Below are 25,602 nucleotides of genomic sequence, written 5' to 3'. Positions count from 1 at the left end.
CAAATTCTTGCATGTACAAGCTCAGATTTGTCCAAAGCTCTTCCATTACATAACACAGAATTAGAGTCCTACAGCATATACAGGTTTGTCTGCTATAACACGATAGTTGTGTCCCTCTGCAAAGGTTGCGCTATGGAAAACCATGTTTAAATTTTTTTTTTAAAATTGCACTGTACAAGATCACTAATAGAAAATCACTATACCCGTTCAGTAGAAAGTTCACATTATACAAACATCAAATTATAGCCACTTCACACTGACGAACTGCGCATCATTGCAGAACGACCTGTAAACAGACCCTTCAGTCCAACTCGGCCATTCCAACCACTTATCTTAAACTGATCTAGTTCCACTTCCCTCTAAACCTTTCCTATAAAAAAACATTTGCAGATGTTTTTTTAAATGCTGTAATTGTACCAGCCTCAATCACTTCCTCCAGCAGCTTGTTCCACACTCTCACTTGCATGAAAAAGTTGCCCCTCAGATCACTTAACTCCCTTTCATCTTAAACCTTCGACCCCTAGTTTTGACGCCCCTACCCTGGGGAAACGACCTTGGCTATTCACCCTATCCACGCCCCTCACGATTTTATAAACCTCTAATATCATGCCCCCACCCTCTGAAGCTCCAGGGGAAAAAAAAAAGCCCCAGCCTCAGCCTTTTCTATAGCTCAAACCCTCCAAACCTGGCAACATCTTTGTAAATCTTTTCTGAACCCTTTCAAGTTTAACAATATCTTTCCTGTAGGAGAGAGAGACCAGATTGGTTAAGCCACTTTTGGAATACTGTGGTCAATGTCCTGTTCAGCCCCAACATGACTTCCCAACTCCTTATAATCAATGCACTGACCAATGAAAGCAAGCACGTCAAACGCCTTCTTCACCATCCTGTGTGCCTCAGGCTCCATTTTCAAGGCACCTGCACCCCTAGGTCTCCTTGTTCATCCACATTCCCCAAGGCCCTACTACTAACTGTATAAGTCTGTTTTGATTTGTTTTTTCCGAAGTGCAGCACCTCACATTCATCTAAATTAAACTCCATATGCCACTCCTCAGCCCACTGGCCCATCGGATTAAGGTCCTGTTGTACTCAAGATAATCTTCTTCGCTGTCCACTATACCACCTATTTTGGTATCATCCGCAAACTTACTAACCATGCCTCCTATATTCACATCAAAATCATTTATATAAAATGACAAAAAAAAACAGTGGATGCAGCACCAATCCTTGGGCACACCACTGCACACAGGCATTCAGTCCAAAACCCTCTACCATCACCATCTATCTTCAAGCTAATTTTGTATCCAATTGGTTAGCTCTCTCTATCCCATGTGATGTAACTTGCTAACTTGTCTACCATATGGAACTTTTCAAACGCTTTGCTAAAGTCCATATATATGACATCTGACATTGCTTTCACTCTGGTTTGTCCCATCTTCTAAAAATCTAACCAGCACTCTTGAAAAAACAATGTTGCGCCTGCCACTCTGTGTTTTGAACCTTATATTCAGCAAAGAATTGACAATCACCTCTTAATAATAAATTATCTTTATCTGTTTCAACATAATTAATACTATAATAACAAATACACTACATACTGACGATTATTGCTATAAATCTATTTAACTATCTGGTACTTTAGCTTAACTTTGAATGATCAAACTCGACTTGCCAACTTTAAGGGCATTTATATGGTCATTGGATAGGCATATGGACAAGTATGGAATAGTGTAAGTTAGACGGGCTGCAGATTGTTGCGCTGAGCTGTGAAACCATTGAGAGTCGAAGGGCCTGTACTGCGCTGTAATGTCTGTATTCTAATTAGTGAGCCACGATTGCCCATGCCTAAAGTTACCCCTACCCCTACTGCCTACTCCTAATCAGTACTTGCCTTTCCAATTGCATGCAAAATTCTGTCTCTCAGAATCCCCTCCAAAAACTTTCCCACCACTGACATCAGATCACCGGTCTATAATTCCCTGGCGTTTCCTTACAGCATTCCTTAAATAATGGCACTACATTGGCCAACCTCCAGTCTTCTGGCATCTCACCAGTGGCTGTCAATGGTACAAATATCTCAACAAGGGGCCCAGCAATCCCTTCCATAGCTTCTCACAAAGCTCTGGATTACACTTGAGCAGGTCCCATGAAGGTAAGAAGTTTGATTTAAAAGCGGGTACCTCCGAGGTTTCGACCTCAGTGCTACAGCGGGCGCACAGAGAAGGGAGCCGGAAGGTAAGCGGAGACCAGTTTAAATTAACGGTTTTCTTTTCGCGGTCTGTTTTTTTTTTCAACTAGGAGCGGGAACCCAGAAGTCGTCAACAGAGGCTTCTGGGAAGGTAAGAAGTTTGAGTGGAGAAGGAACCCATGACACTACATGTGTAATGTCTCCCACCCTCCCTCCTCCTCTAACCTAAAAAAAAGGACTCAGTCGGCTGAACAGGTAAGCTACTTAGTGTTCTTGTTTTGGAGACTAAGTGTAGAGTTATGGCAGCGCAGGCAGTGAAATGTTCCTCCTGCAGGATGTTGGAGGTAGGGGTGACCACCGATGCTCCTGCCGACTTCACCTGCAGGAAGTGCAGCCAGCTCCAGCTCCTCACAGACCATGTTAGGGAACTGGAGCTGGAACTGGAGTTGGATGAACTGAGGATTATTCGAGACGCTGAGAGGGTGATAGATAGAAAGAAGCTACAGGGACATAGTTACGCCAGAGAAGAGAGGTAGCTGGGTAACAGTTAGAGGTGGGAAGGGGAGGAATCAGGCAGTGCAGGGATCCCCTGTGGTCGTTCCCCTCAACAAGAAGTATACCGCTTTGGATACATGGCCTAGCAGGGGTAAGCTGCAGTGACCGGGTCTCTGGCAAGATGTCGGCTCTGAGGCCCAGAAGGGAAAGGGGGAAAGAGGAGAAGAGCGCTAGTTATAGGAGACTCTATAGTTAGAGGGACAGACAGGTGGTTCTGTGGACATGGGCGAGACTCTCGGATGGTTTGTTGCCTCCCAGGTGCCAGGGTCCAACACGTCGCGGACCGTGTCTTCAGAATCCTTAAGGGGGAGGGTGTGCAGCCAGAAATCGTGGTGCACATTGGCACCAACAACATAGGTAGCAAGAGGGGTGGGGAGGTCATTCAAGAGCTCAAGGAGTTAGGCTGGAAGCTAGGACGGACAGAGTCGTCATCTCTGGGTTGTTGCCGGTGCCACGTGACAGTGAGGCAAGGAATAGGGAGAGAGTGCAATTGAACACGTGGCTGCAAGGATGGTGTAGGAGGGAGGGCTTCAGGTATTTGGACAATTGGACTGCATTCTGGGGAAGGTGGGACCTGTACAAGCAGGACAGGTTGCACCTGAACCAGAAGGGCACCAATATCCTGGGAGGTAGGTTTGCTAGCACTCTTCGGGAGGGTTTAAATTAATTTGGCAGGGGGATGGGATCTGGACTTGTAGTCCAGCAAGGAGGTTAGCTGTATTTCAGGATGTCCAAGAATGTAGGAGGCTGTGGAGAAGGTAGCACTGACAGGGAATACTTGCAGAAACAGAGATGGGCTCAAGTGTGTATACTTCAATGCAAGGAGTATCAGAAATAAGGTGGGTGAACTTAAGGCGTGGATCGGTACTTGGGACTATGATGTTGTGGCCATCATGGAAACGTGGATAGAAGTGGGACAGGAATAGTTGTTGGAGGTTCCTGGTTACAGATGTTTCAGTAAGATTGGGGGGGGTGGTGGCGTTGCTAATTAGAAATGGTACAACGGCTGCAGAAAGGCAGTTCGAGGGGGATCTGCCTTTGGAGGTAGTATGGGCTGAAGTCAGAAATAGGAAAAGGAGCAGTCACCTTGTTGGGTGTTTACTATAGCCGTTCCCCCTCTTCCCCCCCCCCCCCCCCCCCACCAAATTAGAAGCTATTCTAACTCAGTATGTAGATTGTCCAACCAGAGGGGAGGCCATATTGGATTTGGTACTTGGTAAAGAACCAGGACAAGTGATGGGCTTGTTAGTGGGTGAGCATTTTGGTGATGGTGACCACAATTCTGCGACTTTCACCTTGGTTATGGAGAGAGATAGGTGCGTGCAACAGGGCAGGTTTTACAATTGGGGGAAAGGTAAATACGATGCTGCAAGACAGGATCTGAGGAGCATAAATTGGGACCATAGGCTGTCAGGGAAGGATGTTGTTGAAATGTGGAACTTTTTCAAGGAACAGATATGACGTGTCCTTGATATGTATGTACCTGTCAGGCAGGAAAGAGATGGTCGTGTAAGGGAACCTTGGTTGACGAGGGAGGTTGAATGTCTTGAAAGGAGGCTTACAGAAGGTTGAGGAAACAAGGTTCGGACAGAGCGTTGGAGGGATACAGGATAGCCAGGAGGGAGCTGAAGAAAGGGTTTAGGAGAGCTAAGAGAGGACATGAAAAATCTTTGGCAGGTAGGATCAAGGATAACCCCAAGGCCTTTTATGCATATGTGAGAAATATGAGAATGACGAGAACGAGGGTAGGTCCGATCAAGGACAGTAGTGAGAGACTGTGTATTGAGTCGGAAGAGATAGGAGAGGTCTTGAATGAGTACTTCTCTTCAGTATTTACAAATGAGAGGGACTGTATTGTTGAAGAGAAGAGTGTGAAAATGTCTGGTAAGCTAGAGGAGATACTTGTTAGGAAGGAAGAGGTGTTGGGCATTTTGAAAAACTTGAGGATAGACAAGTCCCCCGGGCCTGACGGAATATATCCTAGGATTATGTGGGAAGCAAGAGAGGAAATTGCAGAACCGTTGGCAATGATCTTCTCGTCTTCACTGTCAATGGGTGTGGTGCCAGGGAACTGGAGAGTGGCGAATGTTGTGCCCCTGTTCAAAAAAGGGAATAGGGATAACCCCAGGAATTACAGGCCAGTTAGTCTTACTTCAGTGGTAGGCAAAATAATGGAAAGGGTACTGAAGGATAGGATTTATGCGTATCTGGAAAGACACTGCTTGATTACGGACAGCCAGCACGGATTTGAAAGGGGTAGGTCTTGCCTTACAAGTCTTATAGAATTCTTTGAGGAGGTGACCAAGCATGTGGATGAGGGTAGAGTAGTGGATGTAGTGTACATAGATTTTAGTAAGGCATTTGAGAAGGTTCCCCATGGTAGGCTTATGCGGAAAGTCAGGAAGCATGGGATAGTGGGAAGTTTGGCCAGTTGGATAGAGAACTGGCTAACCGGTCGAAGTCAGAGAGTGCTTGTAGATGGTAAATATTCAGCCTTGAGCCCAGTTACAAGTGGAGTTCTGCAGGGATCAGTTCTGGGTCCTCTGCTGTTTGTAATTTTTATTAATGACTTGAAGAGGGAGTCGAAGGGTGGGTCAGTACATTTGCAGACGATACGAAGATTGGTGGAGTTGTGGATAGTGAGGAGGGCTGTTGTCAGCTGCAAAGGGACTTAGATATGATGCAGAGCGGGGCTGAGGAGTGGCAGATGGAGTTCAACCCTGTCAAGTGTGAGGTTGTCCATTTTGGAAGGACAAATAAGAATGCGGAATACAGGGTTAACGGTAGGGTTCTTGGTCAGGTGGAGGAACAGAGGGATCTTGGGGTCTATGTTCATAGATCTTTGAAAGTTACCACTCAGGTGGATAGAGCTCGTAAGGCAGCCGTATGGTGTATTAGTGTTCATTAGCAGAGCGATTGAATTCAAGAGTCATAAAGTGATGTTGCTGCTGTATAGGACCTTGGTAAGGCCACATTTGGAGTACTGTGTGTAGTTCTGGTCACCTCATTTTAGGAAAGATGTGGAATCTTTGGAGAGGGTGCAGAGAAGATATACCAGGATGTGCCTGGAATGGAGAATAGGTCGTACGAGGATAGGTTGAGTGTGCTAGGCCTTTTCTCATTGGAACGGCAAAGGATGAGGGGTGACTTGATAGAGGTTTATAAGATGATCAGAGGAATAGATAGAGTAGACAGTCATAGACTTTTTCCCCGGGTACAACAGCGTTACTAGGGGACATAAATTTAAGGTGAAGGGTGGAAGGTATAGTGGGGGGACGTCAGTGGTAGGTTCTTTACCCAGAGAGTGGTGGGGGCATGGAATGCGCTGCTGTGGGAGTGGCAGAGTCAGAATCATTGGTGAACTTTAAGCGGCAATTGGATAGCTTAAGCTAGGACAAATGTTTGGCACAACATTGTGGGCCGAAGGGCCTGTTCTGTGCTGTATTGTTCTATGTTCTATGAATTTCTCTACTTTCATGCATTTTAAGACCTCCTCTTCTGCAATATGAATTTCTTTTTAAGACATCAATTCCCCAAGTTCATGCAAAATATTCATTTAGTACCTCACCCACCTCCTTTGATCTTTATGGAGCCCTATTCTCTCTAGTTACTTATTTACCCTTAAAAGTGTTTGTAACACCTCGCACCAAATTCTGTACACCAATGTCCTAGTCCTCATTGCTCTACATTAACTTCTCAATTTTATTTTTAAATCCCTCCACTGCCTCACTCTACCTTATATAAATGTGAGCTGTTAAGTGGCCACCTTGTGACAGACCCGAGTACAGTCGTATACTTGCGTCCTTCTTTGTGGTCAGAGAGAAAAAAAGAAGTCCATTTCAAAGAGATAGAACCCCTTCTAAGACTCATTTGATAATTCACATGAAGTAACATGCTATCGTTCAAACAGCCTAAAAAATATTAATGCCCTGGAATTCTTCTTCACTACTTTTAACATTGAGTTTTGGGACGAGTGTTCAATATGGTTTGGAATTGTTTCAAGCTGCAAGTGCACAGAGTATTTGTAATGTCCTCAAAGTCAATTACACAGACTATAATTCCTATATGCACTTCAGACCTCTTTACATATAATCTTTCTACTGTTCTTCTCTTGTGGCAATTTTCAATTATTCTTGGCCCTCCCTCCTCTGCAATTCCCTCCTGTAACTTCTCACTTTGTTTTTCTCACTGCATCTAAATGCCAGTCACCAAGAGAATACATTTCATTCTAACAAAACTTAGCCTCAAAGGGTAACTTGTTTCTCTCCACAAATGCTGCCTGACCTGCTGTGTATTTCTGGCATTCTGTTGTTGTTTCAGATTTTTGAAATCTACAGTACTTTGCTTTAGTGTTAGAGTAGGGCTCCAATTGAATCATAATCGTGTTTTATAGAATCTTGCAGCATAGAAGGAAGCCTCTGCTGCCTCTTTGGTCAAGTTATCCAATTAATTCAAGAATAAGACCTCTCCCTATAACCCTTTCAAAAAAAAAGAAAAAAGTCCTTTCAACTATACATCCAATTCCTCCTTTGAAATTCCCTCTTATATCTGCTTCCTTTCAGGGAACGGACCATTATTCATAAAAAGAGAGAATCACCTCCCTTCTCGTTCCTTTCCGCGACTGTTTTTGGAGTGTATTTACTTTCAATCCAAATAAATCACCAACTTTTTTTTTAAAAATGTAAATGTGTTGATATCATATCTGATATCAAGCAAACAGAACTTGGTGCTGTTGATCCAATAATCATCTGTCTAAACACTATGTAGAAGAGATGATTGGTGCCACTATCCATCATCTTGCAAAAGTAAAATGCTTTTGCAACTGAACTCTGGAATTAACCCATGAGGAGACTGGCATCTCTGGAACTGGTTTTGAAGACACAACAAATACTCCATGTACTTGCTGCATGAAACAATTCCAACTTGACACACTAGTTCCAAAATTGAATGTTTACAAAAAGATACCAAAGAATTCCATGGCAGTGATGATAATGGAGGTTTTTAAATGATTTATTTCCTTGAAATAGACAATTCATATTAAGAAAAACACAAATATGATTGCATGTGGCTCCATCACAGGGTGACCAGTTAACAACTTATACCTGTATATGGAGCCTTTCCATTTCACCAATGCACATTAGGAATCACCGAGTTCACAAAAAATAATAACTTCACTACAGAATAGCTTCAAAAATCAAGGTGCAATTAAGTTACACTCACCAACCTACCCACTTTCAGGCCACGGCAATTATATTTTAAAAGAGGAAAGTATACTGCACTTCTTAATATGGCATAAACAGGAGGAAAAATGGATGAGAAACTGCTGACCAGGAGCAATAACTGGAGAGACCAAATATGAGCCTGCAGACAAAGATAGCAGGAATAAAAGAAAGAGGTCAGGAAGAGAGAACAAGCTGCAGACAGCGAGAACAAAACGTACCTTAATACCAAAGCAGAACCTGCATTTGAGCCTAGCATAGAAGTGGAAATTAATTTCCATATCAAATTGATAGCCATCTTTTCAGGCCAGCATGAAATATACCATATTAATATCAGCATACATGGACCCAGTCTTATCTGAATTCTCAACAATGTTCTAATCACATTAATGTCCGCTAGAAAGGAATAAAGTTTGGAGGGGAAGTAAATGCCAAGTCACCAAGAGAATACATTTCATTCTAACAAAAAAAAACTTAGCCTCAAAGGGTTACTTGTTTCTCTCCACAAACGCTGCCTGACCTGCTGCGTATTTCTAGCATTCTGTTGATATTTCAGATTTTTGACATCTACAGTACTTTGCTTTAGTGTTAGAGTAGGGTTCCAATTGAATCATAATCATGTATCATAGAACCTTGCAACATAGAAGGAAGCCTCTGCTGCCTCTTTGGTCAAGTTATCCAATTAATTCAAGAATAAAACCTTTCCCCGTAGCCCTTTTATAAAAAAACATTCCTTTCAACTATACATCCAATTCCTCCTTTGAAATTCCCTCTTAGATCTGCTTCCTTTCAGGGAACGGACCATTATTCATAAAAAGAGAGAATCACCTCCCTTCTCATTCCTTTCCTCGACTGGAAAGGATTTACTTTGAATCCAAATAAATCACCAACTTTTTTTTTAAATGTATATGTGTTGATATCATATCTGATCACAAGATGAGTTTCCAATCTGATATTGATGCATCACTCAGACCAACTCATTTCACTTCCATTACAATGCCTGACCACCTGTCTCAGCTCATGTCCCAGTGAAAAATGTATATCCTCTTACACCAACACAATCTTGGCATCTCCCACATTATACCCTCCACTTGAAGTTTGACAAAACTCTTCTGCCCTTACCCAATGTCACAGAAAATTCTAATCTCCCCAGCTTCCATTCAAGCATGGCTTGAATTTTAAATTTTCATTTTTTTCCTCTTATCCCTGTAAGGCTTCACACACTATCACCCCTCTCCCCAGAAACAAAAACCTTCCAGATTCTCAAGTCCCACATGGACTCCTATAATTCTGGCATTATGTACTGCCAATTTCAGTGGTCATGCCTTCAGCTACTTTTAAGTCCCAAATTGTAGAACTACTTCCCCAACACATCTTCTCCATACTTCCCCCCTTTAAGGCAACGCCTACTTTTTAACCCAACTTTTGGGTCAACTGACATAATAGTTCCACGTTCAGTCCAGTTAGTCAAACTGGACCAAATTGGAATCTGACTACATGGTCCTAAAAGGTATTAAGTGATTTGAAACACAACAAAAACTTCCAAATGCGTTGGCTTGAATAGTACAGACCTCCAATGACATTTTAGGTTTGCTTTAAGTCTGACAAGAAATCAAGAAATATTGCCCTTACACAATCTGAATTGTCTAGCACTATTTGAATGTTTTTTAATCCTTATGCTCGCTCAGAGTTATGAATGCTCCCTGTGAAGTGTCATCAGCGTTAAAGGCGCTACATAAATGCAAGTCCTGAGTGTCCGAGTGTTGTACACCTTACCGTGAGCTGGCGCAGAAGCTGGGGAGCCCCGGGCGACCTGTCCATCTCTCTGGGGAAGCGGAGTGGCTTGAGGCGGCTCTGCTTGGCCAGGACCAGGAGGGTGCCCAGCAGCAGGCTGCCCAGGCTCAGGGCCGAGTAGAAGAGGAGCTTGCAGAAGAGCCAGGCCAGAAGGGAGGGAAACTCGTCCTCGGAGTGGAAGCAAGAGGCGGCGAAGAGGCAGAGTCCGGCCAGGAGCAAGTAGTAACCGCGGCTGCCATCAGGACACATAGTGACCATCGCATCTCCCAACTCGACCCTCTCCTCCTTTTGAACACACTCACGTCCATAACACTTGCAAACATGTAGAAGGCACTTTCAGAGAGACTCGGGAACCGACGCCTGGACCGGGGCGGGGGGGGGGGGGGGGGGGGGGAGAACGATTTTCTTTTAAAATTACAATCGACAACCAGCAAAAAAAAATAACGACATGAACAAGATAAAATTAGAAAGACGGCCAACCAACCCTCTCTTATTTGCTGTTGCAGATCCTACATTTTCCTGAGTGTCTCTCTCTCTCTCTGGTTCACATGTGGGTTGTTCAAAGGGTAAAAACAAAATCACAAATTTACCATGTCTCCTCTCCCGTGAATGAAAACCTCTCCTACCTTCTTGTCAAATCACTTGGGGGGGGGGGGGGGGGGTATTTTTTTTCTCCCCCTCTGTCTCTCTCCCTCTAAATGTTTGAAATATTCTTCTTGTGTGTGTGTGTTCAAACCTCCAGGAGTAGCTGGTTATTCCTCCAAAAAATATTACAGAATTTTCCCCCCCCTCTCTCTCTCTCTCAAAACATCCAAGGGAGAAGAGAGTTGGCTGAGGGGTTAGTTTTTGCCTTTTCCACTGCACTCATCAACTGGTAGACAATGTGTGTCTCTGGGTCTTGCTTCCCCCCCCACACCTCCTCTCCTCCAGGGCTGATGATGTGCCCGTCACTTTCAGTCCGCCTCTTCCCTACCCGAGCCTCAACTCAATCCGGAAAGGACACCACCTCTTAAAAGGGCAAGCTCCCACACTTCACCGGGCCCCACCAGGCCCCCTCCTGACCGCACATCTTAAGGGAAGTGACCTGATTTTTAAGGTTAGTCAACTGTTCTTACTTTCATTCTGTGGGGGAACAGGGAAGTGATGCGCACCAAAGGTCGTGGGTCCCACAACTTCGAGATCAAAATCAAGAGAAATGCCTGATCGAGGCCACAACTCCCAGGCAACAGTTAATTTTGTAACGGTGCAGTCATTAGCACCCAACATCCAAGATTTTCACCTATGTTACACCAGCGTTCTAAATTTGTTAAAAAAAAACAAAAGAACTGGGGATGCTGTCAACCAGAAACAAAAGCAGAAATTGCTGGAAAAGCTCAGCAGGTCTGGCTGCATCTTGGACAGAAACATCTCAGTCCAATGACCCTCAGAAACTTGGAGACTTTATTCTGTTTTGGCTGACACATCAATTGCCAGCAGACAAATGCAATTACAAAGCTATCCAACAAAGTGAGAACAGTACAGTGCAAAACAGCTAAACTGAAAATGTGTGCCAAATGTTGATCATTGATGAGGCCCGGTGTCCTGTGGTGCCTGAATTTGGTGGAAATTTAGTGGTTGGAGGGGAGCTGCAGGTGTCATTAATTTTCTTGACACCCTCTTCAGCTTATTTTTATAATCTGTGTTTTCCCTTTTGAATATCTCTCTGCGCACCTTAGTGCTCTTTCAAGAATTAGAGCAGGGATAAGTAACTGAATGGAAACAAAATCTGCCAGACTGACCAACTACTTAAAAGCCTTGGCTGAGGTCCATTAACATATTGAATTAAGCAATGTAATGGTAGCATTAACAATTCAATTGAACATAATGTAATGTTTAGTTTGGAATTCAACATATATTCTCACAATAATTTATTCCCATTAATTATGGGTGTTTTAAAGAAATATGTGAGGAAATGGAAAGGGTTAAAAAAAGGTACATAATAGTTTGTGAATGTTGTCTCGAGGCTTGTGGTTTGGGGTTCTATCCTCCACAATAAAGAAATGGCCATCCTTGTCTCTTCTAGTGGTTTGTGGCCTGTAATGATATCTTCTTAGTCTTGAGTAATTGCTGTCTGACTGTGGTAGATTTCTGTAAAAATCCTTTATTTACAAATTTATCTTGTAGCTAACACTGTTCCCTGTAACTGCATCTGTCACTAATACAGAATAAACGTTCCTTCTTTCACAGTCTCTTGCCTTTTACTGCTGTCGTCACTGTTGCATCATTATATGCATCACCATCTTATTATCATATCTGTGCTTATTATACTACATGTAACTCAAATAGTTCTAGCCATACTGAGATAAGACAAAGTCAAATAGATTTATGAGAGGTAAGTTTTGTTTAATAAGCTCACCAGAGTTTGACATAGCTAGACTTTATTTACAATTAACATGTTGTGGATATGTAAATGAATTTTACTAAATTTTGTTAATTTACAAAATAGTGCAGTAGAAAATTATATTTCATAAATTACCATAGAATTCATCCAGCATAGAAAAATGTTACCTGTGCTGACTGTTTGAAACAACTGTCCAATTTGATCCCACATTTCCACATTACCCTTCAAATTAATTTTCTCCAAGTACATGCCAAATTGCCTTTCAAAGTTCCTAAAAAGTCAGATTTCAACCATTTTATGAAGAGAAGACAAGTACAAAGTTCACATTCAGTTGCCCATTGCCTCCCAAGAAGATTTTCTTTAATTGCATTGAAGGCAGTTCAGAGAAAGTTCGCGAGACTAAATCCAGAGATGAAAGACTTGTTTTATGGGGAAAGATTGAACAGTTTAAGCCTAAACGTGCTAGAGTTTAGAAGATTCAGAGGAGAACAAATTGAGGTATATATGATCTTAAAGAGGACTGAAAAGTAGACATAATGCAGATACTTCCCCTGTGGGGTAATCTAGAATGGGAGATCATAGTTTTAGACAAAGGAGTGGCAGATTTAAAAAGGAGATGAGGAGAAATTACCTCTCTTGCAGGGTTGTGAATCTGTGGAATTCATTATCGCAGAATATGGTGGACTTCAGGACACTGAATAAATTTAAGGAGGATATAGATAGATTTTTTTTATTAGTAATGGGCTAAGAGTTATGCAGACCAAACAGGAAAGCGGAGTTGAGGCCAAGATGAGATCAAGCATAATTGTACCAAATGGTGGGACATGTTCGGGGGGATGACTTGTCTACTCCTGTTCTTAATTCCTATTTTCATATCATGCAGATAATTCCAGTTTTGGATGACCTATGTTTTCTCCTTATTCATCAGCTGTGGCTCTCGTGCCTGTGAGTTCAATTGCACATTGTGGCCTTGAGGCCCACTCCAGAGACTTGTGTGCAAAAACCTAAATTGGCGTTCCAGTGCAGTACAGAAAGAATGTTGTGTGGTTGGGGGAAACATTAAACAGAGTTCCCACTTACTGTCAAAGGTGACTGTAAAAGGTCCTACAAAGCCATTTTGAAGAAAATCAGTGGAGTCTCCACTAGTGTCCTGGTCAAGAATTTAGCTCAAGCAACATCACAAAAAAAATGAACTGGTCATTACTATATTATTGCTTGAGCGAGCTTGCTCTGTACAAATTGGCTACATTACAATATTTTCCTACTTTATAACAGGAGCTACACTACAAAAGTGATCCAGTGATTGTAAACTGCTTTCTGTAGACATGATAACTGTGGCAAGTCTTTCATTTTTATGTGGGGAATAATGCATGATAGAGGAAAATAACTGTGCATTTTGAAAGATAGGAAGGAAATATTGTATTCAAATCAGTTAACTAAGATTTGGGGGATCTGAAAATCCCCTACAACTTTCAAAGTATAGTTTGTTACCACAAGCTACCCAGATTTCAAATTAAAATATTTATAGAAGCCAAGTCAGAAAAATGTGCATAATTATAAAACATTGACGTAATTCCTTTAATATTTTGTCAAACAATTTCAAACATTTCACCTTTTGTTATGTTTCATTTTGAAACAAGAAGTTAATTTGGAAAAGTCCAAAAGTAAAAATCAATTTTTTGTAAACTTTAAATGTCTGAAGAGTTAGAAAGCTGCTTTAGTGAAATAACTGTGAACAGTATCTATCTTCATAAAAAGTTATGCTGCAACAACATTCTAGTTTCGAGATTCATAGTTATACAGTCATAGAAACAGATCCTTCAGTCCAACTCATCCAGGCCAACCAGATACCCTAAATTAGTCTAGTCCCATTTGCCAGCACTTGGCCCATATCCCTCTAAACCATCCTTGTTCATATACCCATCCAGGTGCCTTTTAAATGTTTCAATTTTTACTAGCCTCCAACACTTCCTCTGGCAGCTCTAACCACACAGGCACCACCCTCTGTATGAAAAAGTTGCCCCTTAGGTCCTTTTTAAATCTTTCCCCTCTCACCCTAAACCCAAGTCCTCTAGTTCTGGACTCCCCAACCCAGTGACAACACCTTGTCTATTTACCCTATCTATGCCCCTCATGATTTTATAAACCTCTATGAGGTCATTCCTCAATCTTCGACACTCTAGGGAAAACAGCCCTGTTATTTCAAAAAAGTCTGTATTTGCTGCCACTGAAACTGCAGGGAACTGACTCACCGTGCCTGGAGTCAGAGTGCATGTGACATCATTACCAACAATGTCGCAGTTGGCTATCTGCATGAACATGGAATAGAACTAATTGTAATTCAAAAAGCACAGTCTGTTTAAAACTTAGATATATATTTCAGGTTCATATTTTGTTTACTGAAGTGTTCAGATCTTGTCTATAGCAGTAAGTGGGACATTGAGTGACTCAGTAAGGGGGTTGGCGAGTGAGGTGGTGAGGCAGGAATATGGCAAGGGGAGCCACATGTCAGTGGATAAGAAGGGAGGTGAGCAGATCAGTAAGCAAAGCAACACAGGAAGTGGGGAGCAATTCAGCTAATTGGGCAGGCAAAGAGGACAAAAGTGTGGATGACAAGCAATCAGTAGACACCAGGCATCCAATGATGATTTCAGCTGCACCACATGTACAGACAGACTGGTTCCAATTTAATGTTCCAGGCACACAGTGAAAACACCAGTAACACAGGCATCCCATTCCAATGCAATGGCAGGACACATTGTGTTGAATAAACAGGATGGTTATGTTTGATTGCCACTACATCTTTTCTTGGGCATTTCAGAAGCCCTACAGCTGATCTTCCCAAAGTATGGGAATGGATCCAAGTACAGTTGCAACCTGAAATTCTAGTATCTTAAAATCCAAAGAGCAAGGGCTGCCAAAGAGCTCTGGCCAAGTTAAATCAGCTGTGTTTCATTCTAATAGAGTGCTCAGAGGCACTCTTCCTCCCACCACCCCAACAGATCTAGAACATAGAACATAGAACAGTACAGAACAGAACAGGTCCTTTAGCCCAGGATGTTGTGCCGACCACTGATCCTCATGTATGCACCCTCAAATATCTGTGACCATATGCATGTCCAGTAGATTCCTAAATGTCCCCAATGACCTTGCTTCCACAACTGCTGCTGGCAACGCATTCCATGCTTTCACAACTCTCTGTGTAAAGAACCCGCCTCTGACATCCCCTCTATACTTTCCTCCAACCAGCTTAAAACTATGACCTCTCGTGTTAGCCATTTCTGCCCTGGGAAATAGTCTCTGGCTATTGAATCTATCTATGGCTCTCATTATCTTGTATACCTCAATTAGGTCCCCTTTCCTCCTCCTTTTCTCCAATGAAAAAAGTCCGAGCTCAGTCAAGCTCTCTTCATAAGATAAGCCCTCCAGTCCAGGCACCATGCTGGTAAACCTCCTCTGAACCCTCTCCAAGGCATCCACATCTTTCTTATAATAGGGTGACCAGAACTGGAGCTGAAAATGTGTTGCTGGAAAAGCGCAGCAGGTCAGGCAGCATCCAAGGAACAGGAGAATCGACATTTCGGGCATAAGCCCTTCTTCAGGAAACTCAGGAGAATCGACGTTTCGGGCATAAGCTCTTCTTCAGGAATGCTTCCTGACCTGCTGCGCTTTTCCAGCAACACATTTTCAGCTCTGCTCTTCAGCAGTCCTCACTTTCTCCTCCGACCAGAACTGGATGCAGTATTCCAAGTATGGTCTAACCAAAGTTTTATAGAGCTGCAACAAGACCTCACGACTCTTAAACTCAATCCCTCTGTTTAATGAAACCCAAAACACCATATGCTTTCTTAACAACCCTGTCCACTTGGGTGCCCATTTTAAGGGATTTTACCTGCACACCAAGATCCCTCTGTTCCTCCACATTGCCAATAATCCTATCCTTAATTCTGTACTCAGCTTTCAAATTCGACCTTCCAAAATGCATCACCTCTCATTTATCCAGGTTGAGCTCCATCTGCCACCTCTCAGCCCATCTCTGCATCCTGTCAATGTTCCGCTGCAGCCTATAACAGCCCTCTATACTGTCAACAACACCTTCAACCTTTGTGTCGTCTGTAAACTGGCTGACCCATCCTTCAATCCCCTCATCCAAGTCATTAATAAAAATTACAAACAGCAGAGGCCCAAGGACAGAGCCCTGTGGAACACCACTCACCACAGACTTCCAGGTAGAATATTTTCCTTCTACTACCACTCGCTGTCTTCTGTTGGCCAGCCAATTCTGTATCCAGACAGCTAAGTTCCCCTGTATCCCATTCCTCCTGACCTTCTGAATGAGCCTACCATGGGGAACCTTATCAAATGCCTTGCTGAAGTTCCATATACACCACATCCACAGCTCGACCCTCATCAACTTTTCTAGTCACACCTTCAAAGAACTCAATAAGGTTTGTGAAGCATGACCTACCCCTCACAAAGCCGTGTTGACTGCATTTAATCAAGCCATGCTCTTACAGATGGTCATAAATCCTATCCCTCAGAATCCTTTCTAACACCTTGCAGATGACAGACATGAGACTTACTGGTCTGTAATTGCCGGGGATTTCCCTATTTCCTTTCTTGAAGAGAGGAATTACATTTGCCTCTCTCTAGTCCTCAGGTACGACTCCAGTGGAGAGTGAGGATGCAGAGATCTTCACAAGTGGAGAAGCAATTGCATTTCTCGTTTCCCAAAACAGCCAAGGACTAATCTGGTCTGGGCCTGGTGACTTGTCAATCTTAATGTTTGACAAAATTTTCAGCATATCAGCTTCCTCTATCTCTATCCATTCCAGCATGTACACCTGCTCTTCAAAGGTTTCATTCACTACAAAGTTCGTTTCTTTCTTAAAGACAGAAGCAAAAAACTCATTTAGGGCTCCCCCTACCTCCTCAGACTCCACACACAAATTCCCTCTGCTATCCCTGATCGACCCTACTCTTTCTTTGACCATTCTCTTATTCCTCACATAAGTGTAAAATGCCTTTGTGTTCTCCCTAATTTGTTCTGCCAAGCCTTTCTCGTGCCCCCTCCTGGCTCTCCTCAGACCATTTTTGAGCTCCTTCCTCACCTGCCTGTAATCCTCTAGAGCTGAGCTTGACCCTAGCTTCCTCCACCTTATGTAAGCTACCTTTTTCCTTTTGACGAGAAGCTCCACCGCTCTCGTCATCCAAGGTTCCTTTATCTTACCACTTCTTGCCTGTCTCAGAGGGACATATTTATTCATCACTTGCAACAACTGTTCCTTAAACAGTCTCCACATGTCTATAGTGCCTTTACCATGAAACAATTGCTCCCAATCCATGCTTCCTATCTCATGTCTAATCGCATCATAGTTTCCTCTTCCCCAATTAAATATCCTCCCATTTTGCCTAATCCTCTCCTTCTCCATAGCTATGTAGAATGTGAGGCAGTTGTGGTCACTGTCACCAAAATGCTCTCCCACCACAAGATCTGATACCTGCCCGGGCTCGTTTCCGAGCACCAAGTCTAGAATGGCCTCTCCCCTTGTTGGCCTGTCAGCGTACTGAGTTAGGAAACCCTCCTGAACACACCTTACAAAAACAGCTCCATTCAAATCTTCTGCTCGAAGGAGGTTCCAATCAATATTGGGAAAGTTAAAGTCACCCACTACAACAACCCTACTACGTCCACACTTTTCCAAAATCTGCCAACCTATGCTTTCTTCCATCTCCCTGCTGCTATTGGGGGGCCTGTAGTAAACCCCTAACGAGGTGACTGCTCCCTTGCTGTTCCTAATTTCCACCCATCCTGACTTGGTAGGCAGATCTTCCTCGACAATGGAAGGTTCTGTAGCTATGATACCCTCTCTGATTAGTAGTGCTACAACCCCTCCTCTTTGTCCCCCCTCCCTATTCTTTTTAAATGCTCTAAACCCTGGAACATCCAGCAACCATTCCTGCCCCTGAGAAACCCATGTCTCACGGGAATCACAACCCACATTACATAGCACAGTGTCTTCTAAGCGAACCAACAACATATAGGGGCAAGAATATTATTTTAGCTGTTTTTAAATAAGAGGTCAATCATAGTTTGCAAAACCAAACCAATCAAGTGATTAACAAGTGAATAAATTTATTAGAGGAGAAATCTAGAAAATGATGGGGAAATAGCAAATATATGAAACAAACTGGATAGCTGTTTCACAAAGCTAATAAAAATATAATGGGCACATGTTGATATATTTTGGAACTTTTATTTCCATGCCTAGATGAAAAATATTAAAGAAGAGAAGTATATACCGTATCAACTATGGCTCCATGCATAGAGTTTGGAGTTCGTATCTCACTTCTGGTCTTCAACACACAAGTCAAAGACTGACACTCCAGTACAGCATTGAGGTTGTGCTGCATCATTACAAGTGCTGTCTTTCAGTCTGCCTGTTGGGGTGAATGTAAAAGATCCTAAACAACTATTTCAAAGAACAAAGGCATTACCTCCAGTGTCCTGGTCAAATTTTACCCCTCAATCAACATCATAAAAACTGATTATCTGATTACCACATTGCTGTTTGTGAGTTTTATGTGACCAAACTTGTACTGGTTTTCCTATGTTACAACAGTGACTACACTTCAAAAGTACTGATTGGCTGTGTGGTGCTCTGAGATAATTCTCCTCATATGGCCTACCCCATATCCTTAAACTGTGACCTGTGACGCTGGACTCCTCAGGTATCGACAACATCCTTCCTGTCTTTACTATGTCTAGCTCGTCCTGTAAGACCTTTATTGGTCCCTTTGAGATTCCCCTCATTCTTCAATGAATATAGTCCTAATCATCTCCCAGACCATACAGAACCTCATCACCTCAGGAGATCTCCCACCCATAGCTTCCAACCTCATAGTCCGGGAATCCCGCACTGCCCAGTTCTACCTCCTTCCCAAGATCCACAAGCCTGACCACCCTGGCCGACCCATTGTCTCAGCATGCTCCTGCCCCACTGAACTCATCTCTACCTACCTTGACACTGTCCTATCCCCCCTCGTCCAGGAACTCCCCACATACGTTCGAGACACCACCCACGCCCTCCACCTCCTCCAAGACTTCCGTTTCCCTGGCCCCCAACGCCTTATCTTCACCATGGATATCCAATCCCTCTACACCTCCATTCGCCATGACCAGGGCCTCCAAGCCCTCCGTTTTTTCCTCTCCAGACGTCCCCAACAGTACCCTTCCACTGACACACTCATTCGTTTGGCCGAACTGGTCCTCACCCTTAACAATTTCTCCTTTGAATCCTCCCACTTCCTCCAGACCAAAGGCATAGCCATGGGCACACGTATGGGCCCCAGCTATGCCTGTCTCTTTGTTGGCTATGTAGAACAGTTGATCTTCCGTAATTACACCGGCACCACTCCCCACCTCTTCCTCCGCTACATTGATGACTGCATTGGCGCCACCTCGTGCTCCCGCAAGGAGGTTGAGCAATTCATCAACTTCACCAACACATTCCACCCTGACCTTAAATTTACCTGGACTATCTCTGACACCTCGCTCCCCTTCCTGGACCGCTCCATCTCCATTAGTGACGACCGACTTGACACTGACATTTTTTACAAACCCACTGACTCCCATAGCTACCTGGATTACACCTCTTCCCACCCTATCTCTTGCAAAAATGCCATCCCGTATTCCCAATTTCTCCGCCTCCGCCGTATCTGCTCCCAGGAGGACCAGTTCCACCATAGGACACACCAGATGGCCTCCTTCTTTAGAGACCGCAATTTCCCTTCCCACGTGGTTAAAGATGCCCTCCAACGCATCTCGTCCACATCCCGCACCTCCGCCCTCAGACCCCACCCCTCCAACCGTAACAAGGACAGAACGCCCCTGGTGCTCACCTTCCACCCTACAAACCTTCGCATCAACCAAATCATCCACCGACATTTCCACCACCTCCAAAAAGACCCCACCACCAGGGATATATTTCCCTCCCCACCCCTTTCCGCCTTCCGCAAAGACCGTTCCCTCCGTGACTATATGGTCAGGTCCACACCCCCCTACGACCCACCCTCCCATTCTGGCACTTTCCCCTGCCACCGCAGGAACTGTAAAACCTGTGCCCACACCTCCTCCCTCACCTCTATCCAAGGCCCTAAAGGAGCCTTCCACATCCATCAAAGTTTCACCTGCACATCCACCAATATCATTTATTGTATCCGTTGCTCCCGATGCGGTCTCCTCTACATTGGGGAGACTGGGCGCCTCGTAGCAGAGCGCTTTAGGGAACATCTCCGAGACACCCGTACCAATCAACCAAATCGCCCCGTGGCCCAACATTTCAACTCCCCCTCCCACTCTGCCGAGGACATGGAGGTCCTGGGCCTCCTTCACCGCCGCTCCCTCACCACCAGACGCCTGGAGGAAGAATGCCTCATCTTCCGCCTCGGAACACTTCAACCCCAGGGCATCAATGTGGACTTCAACAGCTTCCTCATTTCCCCTTCCCCCACCTCATCCTAGTTTCAAACTTCCAGCTCAGTTACTGCCTCCTTGACTTGTCCAACCTGCCTATCTTCTTTTCCACCTATCCACTCCACCCTCTCCTCCTTGACCTATCACCTTCATCTCCTCCCCCACTCACCCATTGTACTCTATGCTACTCTCTCCCCACCCCCACCCTCCTCTAGCTTATCTCTCCATGCTTCAGGCTCACTGCCTTTATTCCTGATGAAGGGCTTTTGCCCGAAACGTTGATTTCGCTGCTCGTTGGATGCTGCCTGAACTGCTGTGCTCTTCCAGCACCACTAATCCAGTATTTGATTTTCAGCATCTGCAGTCATTGTTTTTACCATAGTCCTAATCAATCCAGTCTCTCATCATGTGCCAGTTCTGCCACCCCAGAAGTCGGTCTGGTAAACCTTTCTTGCATTCCATCCACAGCAAAACATCCTTCTTCAGTTAAGGAACCATAACTAAGCCATTGTCAGCTAAATGTAGAGCCATCAACGACTTGTCATTCTTTTGTTGTCGCTGGCTCACAATTCTGAAACTCCCTTCCAAACTGTAGGTGTTCCTAATACATTCCAAAGACTGCAGCAGTTCAAAAAAGCTACTCAGCATCACTTTTGTTAAGGGCAATTGGGGTTAGGCAATAATTGATGGCCTAGCCAGCAATGCTGACATCCCATGAAAGGGCTTAAAATGCTTTGTTATGGCTTTAGTCACAAAACAGCATCACAACTTTGTCTTCTGTATGAAGCAAAGTTAAGCAGATCAGGATGGTGTGTAACTTTGAGCATAACTTGCAGCTGGCACTGTTCTTATGCATCTGCTACTGTTGTCTATCTCAGTGGTGGATTTGATATATGTTGTCAAACAATCTTGGCAAATTGCTACATTGCATCTTGTGGACTCACTGCTGCTGGTATGACTCATGGGTTTAGAGAGAGAATGGAAAGATGCTGGATGGAGTACCAATCAATTGAGTTGTTTTGACTCATCCCAATAAGTGGAGAGGATTCCATCACACTCCTAAATCGTAACATGTGGATTCTGGACAGGCTTTAGGGAGTCAGGAGGTGAGTTACTCACTGCAAATTCCCTGCTTCTGACCTGCTGTTGCAGATACAGTATTAATGTGGCTGGTCCAGTTACTTCTTTAGTGTCAGCAGACAGCAATACATACTGGCTCCCAACAGGAAGCGTTGGATACCAATCAGGAACAGGCACCTTGGTTTATTTTTCCACTCCCTAGCCTCAGATGATTTTCAATGCTTCAGCTGTTGCAAGGCACCAATTCTGTTCGAACCAACTCATCAGCACACAGTGAGAATTGATCTTTTGAACTTTATATGTTAGTTTATGCAAGCTGATTCTGATCATTAAGAAGCTGAGCATTTCAAAAATATGTTTTGCTGGGTTCTGATTCTAGCAGTGTCCACTTTCCCACACACATTTTCTATTCTTTCTCGGTATTTGGGTATGAAGACATCACCACGGACACAGAAAACAGATTATGCATTTTAAGGGCAACGAGTACTGCCAATGATTGTTTCTATTTATTCATGGGATGTTCACTGGCCAGGCAAGCATATTTTGTTCATCTCTAGTTGTCCAGAAGTTAGTTAAGAGAAAACCACATTGCTGAGAGGCATAAAGGATGGTAGATTTCTTTCCCCAATGGGCATGAGTGAACAGATGGGTGTTTATGACAAACAACTTAGGTTGCATGGTTTCCACTAGTTTATCTTTCAATTCCAGCTTTAAATTGAATTCTGCCATGGTGGAATTTGAACACATTTTCCCAGAATTTTAAGACCATGAAACATTGGAGAAGTAGACCATTCATGCTGTCAAGTCAGTTCCACTATTCAATTAGATCATGGCGTGATCTGATAATCCTTGACTCCACTTTTCTGATGTTTCTCCATCACCTTTGATTCTTTTACTGATTAAAAATCTGGCATTCCAGCCTTGAATATACTTAACAATCCAGCACAAACAGCCCCTGCAATTAAGAATTCTACAGATTCATTTTCCATTCTTTAAATGGGCAATTTCTTATTCTGGGGTTCTGCCCTCATTCCTAGATTCTCTCACAAGTCAAACAGCCTTTCCATATGAATCCTGTCAAGCCCCTTAAGAATACTGTACATTTCAATAAGATTACCTTTCATTTTTCTAAATTCCAATGAGTACAGTCCAACCTCCTTCACCTTTTCTAATAGGACAGTCTCTAAAAACTCAGGATCAGCCTGGTGACTCTTCTCTGGACTGTCTCCAACATTAGTATAACTTTCTTCAAATAAGTAGTCCAAAACTGTTCATGGTATTCTGTGGTGTGACTAGTGCCTTGCATAGTTTTAGCAGGACTTTTCTATTTTTATACCCTCCCCTTTGAAATAAAGATTAGTATTCCATTTGTTTTCCCCGATTTGTATGCTAGCTTTTCTTAATTTATGCACGAGGACTCGCAAATCAGTTTCTGCCGCAACTCTCTGCCATCTTCCCTTCATTTAAGTAATGTTCAGCTCCTCTATTCATCCTGCCAAAGTCCATAACTTAATATTTTCCCATGTCATGCTCCAGCTGTCAAATTTGGACCACTTGTTTAACCTGTATCTCTCCCACTTCAGATTCTTTGAGTTAACTCCATCACTTGATTTCTCATCTATTTTTCTGTCATCCAGCAAATTGACTATAATACATTCACTTTCCCCATTCAGGTATTAATGTCTATTGTAAATAACTGGTGGCACTAGCACTGGACTCCATGGCACTTCACTAGTTACAGGTTGCCATCCTGAAAAAGCCCCCTCTATCCTAACTCCCTATCTTGTATTAGCAATCCAATTCTCTATCCATGGTTACATACCACCTCCAACACCATGAGCTCTTAAATTATTAAAGAACTAACAAATGGTACTTTATCAAATGTCTTATGAAAATCCAAATACACTGCTTCACCTTTATTGATCCTGTTTCCTACCTGCTTGTAGAATTCTAATAAATATATTCAGTATGATTTCCCCTTTCTGAAATCATGCTGACTCTGCTCGGTCATATGTGTCCTTATAAATATTCTGCTGTTAAATCCTTTATAATCGACTCTAATATAGTTCCAAATAACATACATTAAGCGAACTAATCTATAGTTACCTTTTTCTTTGTCTCCATCCCTTTTTCAATAAAGGGGTTATATTGGCAGTTTTCCAAGCCTCTAAGATTTTTTCAGAATTTAAGGATTCCTGAGACCTATTGCCAGTGCATTCACTGTCTCTGTAGCTACCTCCTGTAACATCCTGATACATCCCATCAGGTCCAGGGTATTTATCTGTCTTTAGGGTGGCAATGTGGCTCAGTGGTTAGCACTGCTGGCACACAGTGCCAGGGACCCGTGTTCGGATCCTCGCCTCAGGCGACTGTTTGTGTGGAGTTTGCACATTCTCCCTGTCTGTGTCTGCATGGGTTTCCTCTGTGTGCTCTGATTTCCTCCCACCATTCAAAAATGTGCAGATTACGTGGATTGAGCATACTAAATTGCCCATAATTTGAAGGTGAGGTGGATTAGCTATGGGAAATACAGGGATATGGTAGAGATGGGTTTGGGTGGATTGCTCTTCTGGAGGGTCAGTGTGGACTTGATGGGCTGAATGGCTTGCTTCCACGCTGTAGGGAATCTGTGATTAACCTCATTACTTTCCCGAGTACATTTTTCTCTAGTGAGTCATTGTATTTATTTCTTCTCCGTTTGTTCCTTACACAATTGACCTGGAGTTTATGGGTTACGAGCCCAGTCCTATCAGAACATCAGTTCGTGACAATAAGATTGGCCAATACATTCGCATAAAATTCAGTCGTCATGTTTTAACAGCTTAAAATGATTTATATTTCAAAAGCCAACTGACAATGATACAGAAGGAAAATTGCCAGTTTAAGTAAAAAGTAAATTAACCTTGTTCTGAATTTAGTAAACATGCTCAGCGCTACAAAACTAATAAACAGTATAGGAGACGGCAAAAAGACTCGTTCACCAAGAGATCCAACTTAATTCTGTAACTGGAACTAATCACCAACTCGTCATTTTATTGAGAGCTAAATGACGTCTACAATAGCCACGAGCTGCTTTAGGAATATGCATGTTCTTAAGTTGTACAAATTATTTTCAATGTTTATTTAATTTTATGTAACACACTCACTGACCTAAAGAGAATCGGCGACAGTAAATGGAAAGGACTGAGCTTCGAACCCGTTTTAAACAGATTTGTGTCGCGTGGAGCCCCATCTAGTGGCATTGCTTAAAAACTTAAGTAAAGCTTTTTTAAAATATATATGAAGATTACATACACTTTCCTCTGTTGCAGAGTTCTTTTAAAAAAGACACTAAATTGTTATGATAAACCAATTGGCCCATACAAATTAAAATGGGTGGCAGAGTGGCACAGTGGTTAGCACCCGGATTCAATTCCCGCCTCAAGCAACTGTCTGTGTGGAGTTTGCACATTCTCCCTGTGTCTGCGTGGTTTTCCTCCGGGTACTCCAGTTTCCTCCCACAGTCCAAAAATGTGCAGGTTAGGTTAATTGGCCATGCGAAATTGCCCAGAGTGTTAGGTGTAGGCATGGGTTGCTCTTCGGAGGGTCGGTGTGGACTTGTTGGGCCCAAGGCCCTGCTTCCACACTGTAGGTAATCTAATCAAAAATTACATGTTTTCCTAATGTTAAATGTTTAACTTGCTGAATAAGTAGTAAAAAAATTATTTTCTAATTTTCTGCTAGAAGATAGGACTATTACTAACAGTAATTCAACAGTCAAAAATAATCATTGACTCGTCACTTTCATAATAGAAGAAAGCTTGCATATATAAACCACCTTTCACCAACTCAGGAAATCATAAAACACTTTGGAACCAAGTACCATTGAAACACAGTCACACATAATGTATGAAACGTGACAAGGAATTTA

General features: G+C 43.1%; 1 protein-coding gene across 3 annotated transcripts in view; it reads right to left on the bottom strand.

The window, feature by feature from the left end:
* snx25 (sorting nexin 25) overlaps positions 1–25,602 on the bottom strand; it is a 317,654-nt gene that overhangs the window by 238,944 nt on the left and 53,108 nt on the right. The window contains exons 1-2 of one of the 3 annotated variants that reach the window (XM_072595271.1): positions 10,241–10,699; positions 9,739–10,116 (exon numbers count right to left, since the gene is read on the bottom strand). The exons of 1 other annotated variant lie outside the window; for it this stretch is intronic. In XM_072595271.1, the coding sequence (XP_072451372.1) occupies positions 9,739–10,014 (276 nt within the window). In that variant the 5' untranslated portion in view covers positions 10,015–10,116; positions 10,241–10,699. Of the gene's footprint in view, positions 1–9,738; positions 10,117–10,240; positions 10,700–25,602 lie in introns of those variants that run through there. One more of the 3 variants, XM_072595263.1, reaches the window with a different exon arrangement.

The sequence above is a fragment of the Chiloscyllium punctatum genome, chromosome 2, assembly GCF_047496795.1.
Source record: "Chiloscyllium punctatum isolate Juve2018m chromosome 2, sChiPun1.3, whole genome shotgun sequence".
NCBI lineage: Eukaryota > Metazoa > Chordata > Chondrichthyes > Orectolobiformes > Hemiscylliidae > Chiloscyllium > Chiloscyllium punctatum.
This window is presented reverse-complemented; position numbering and strand designations above follow the sequence as displayed.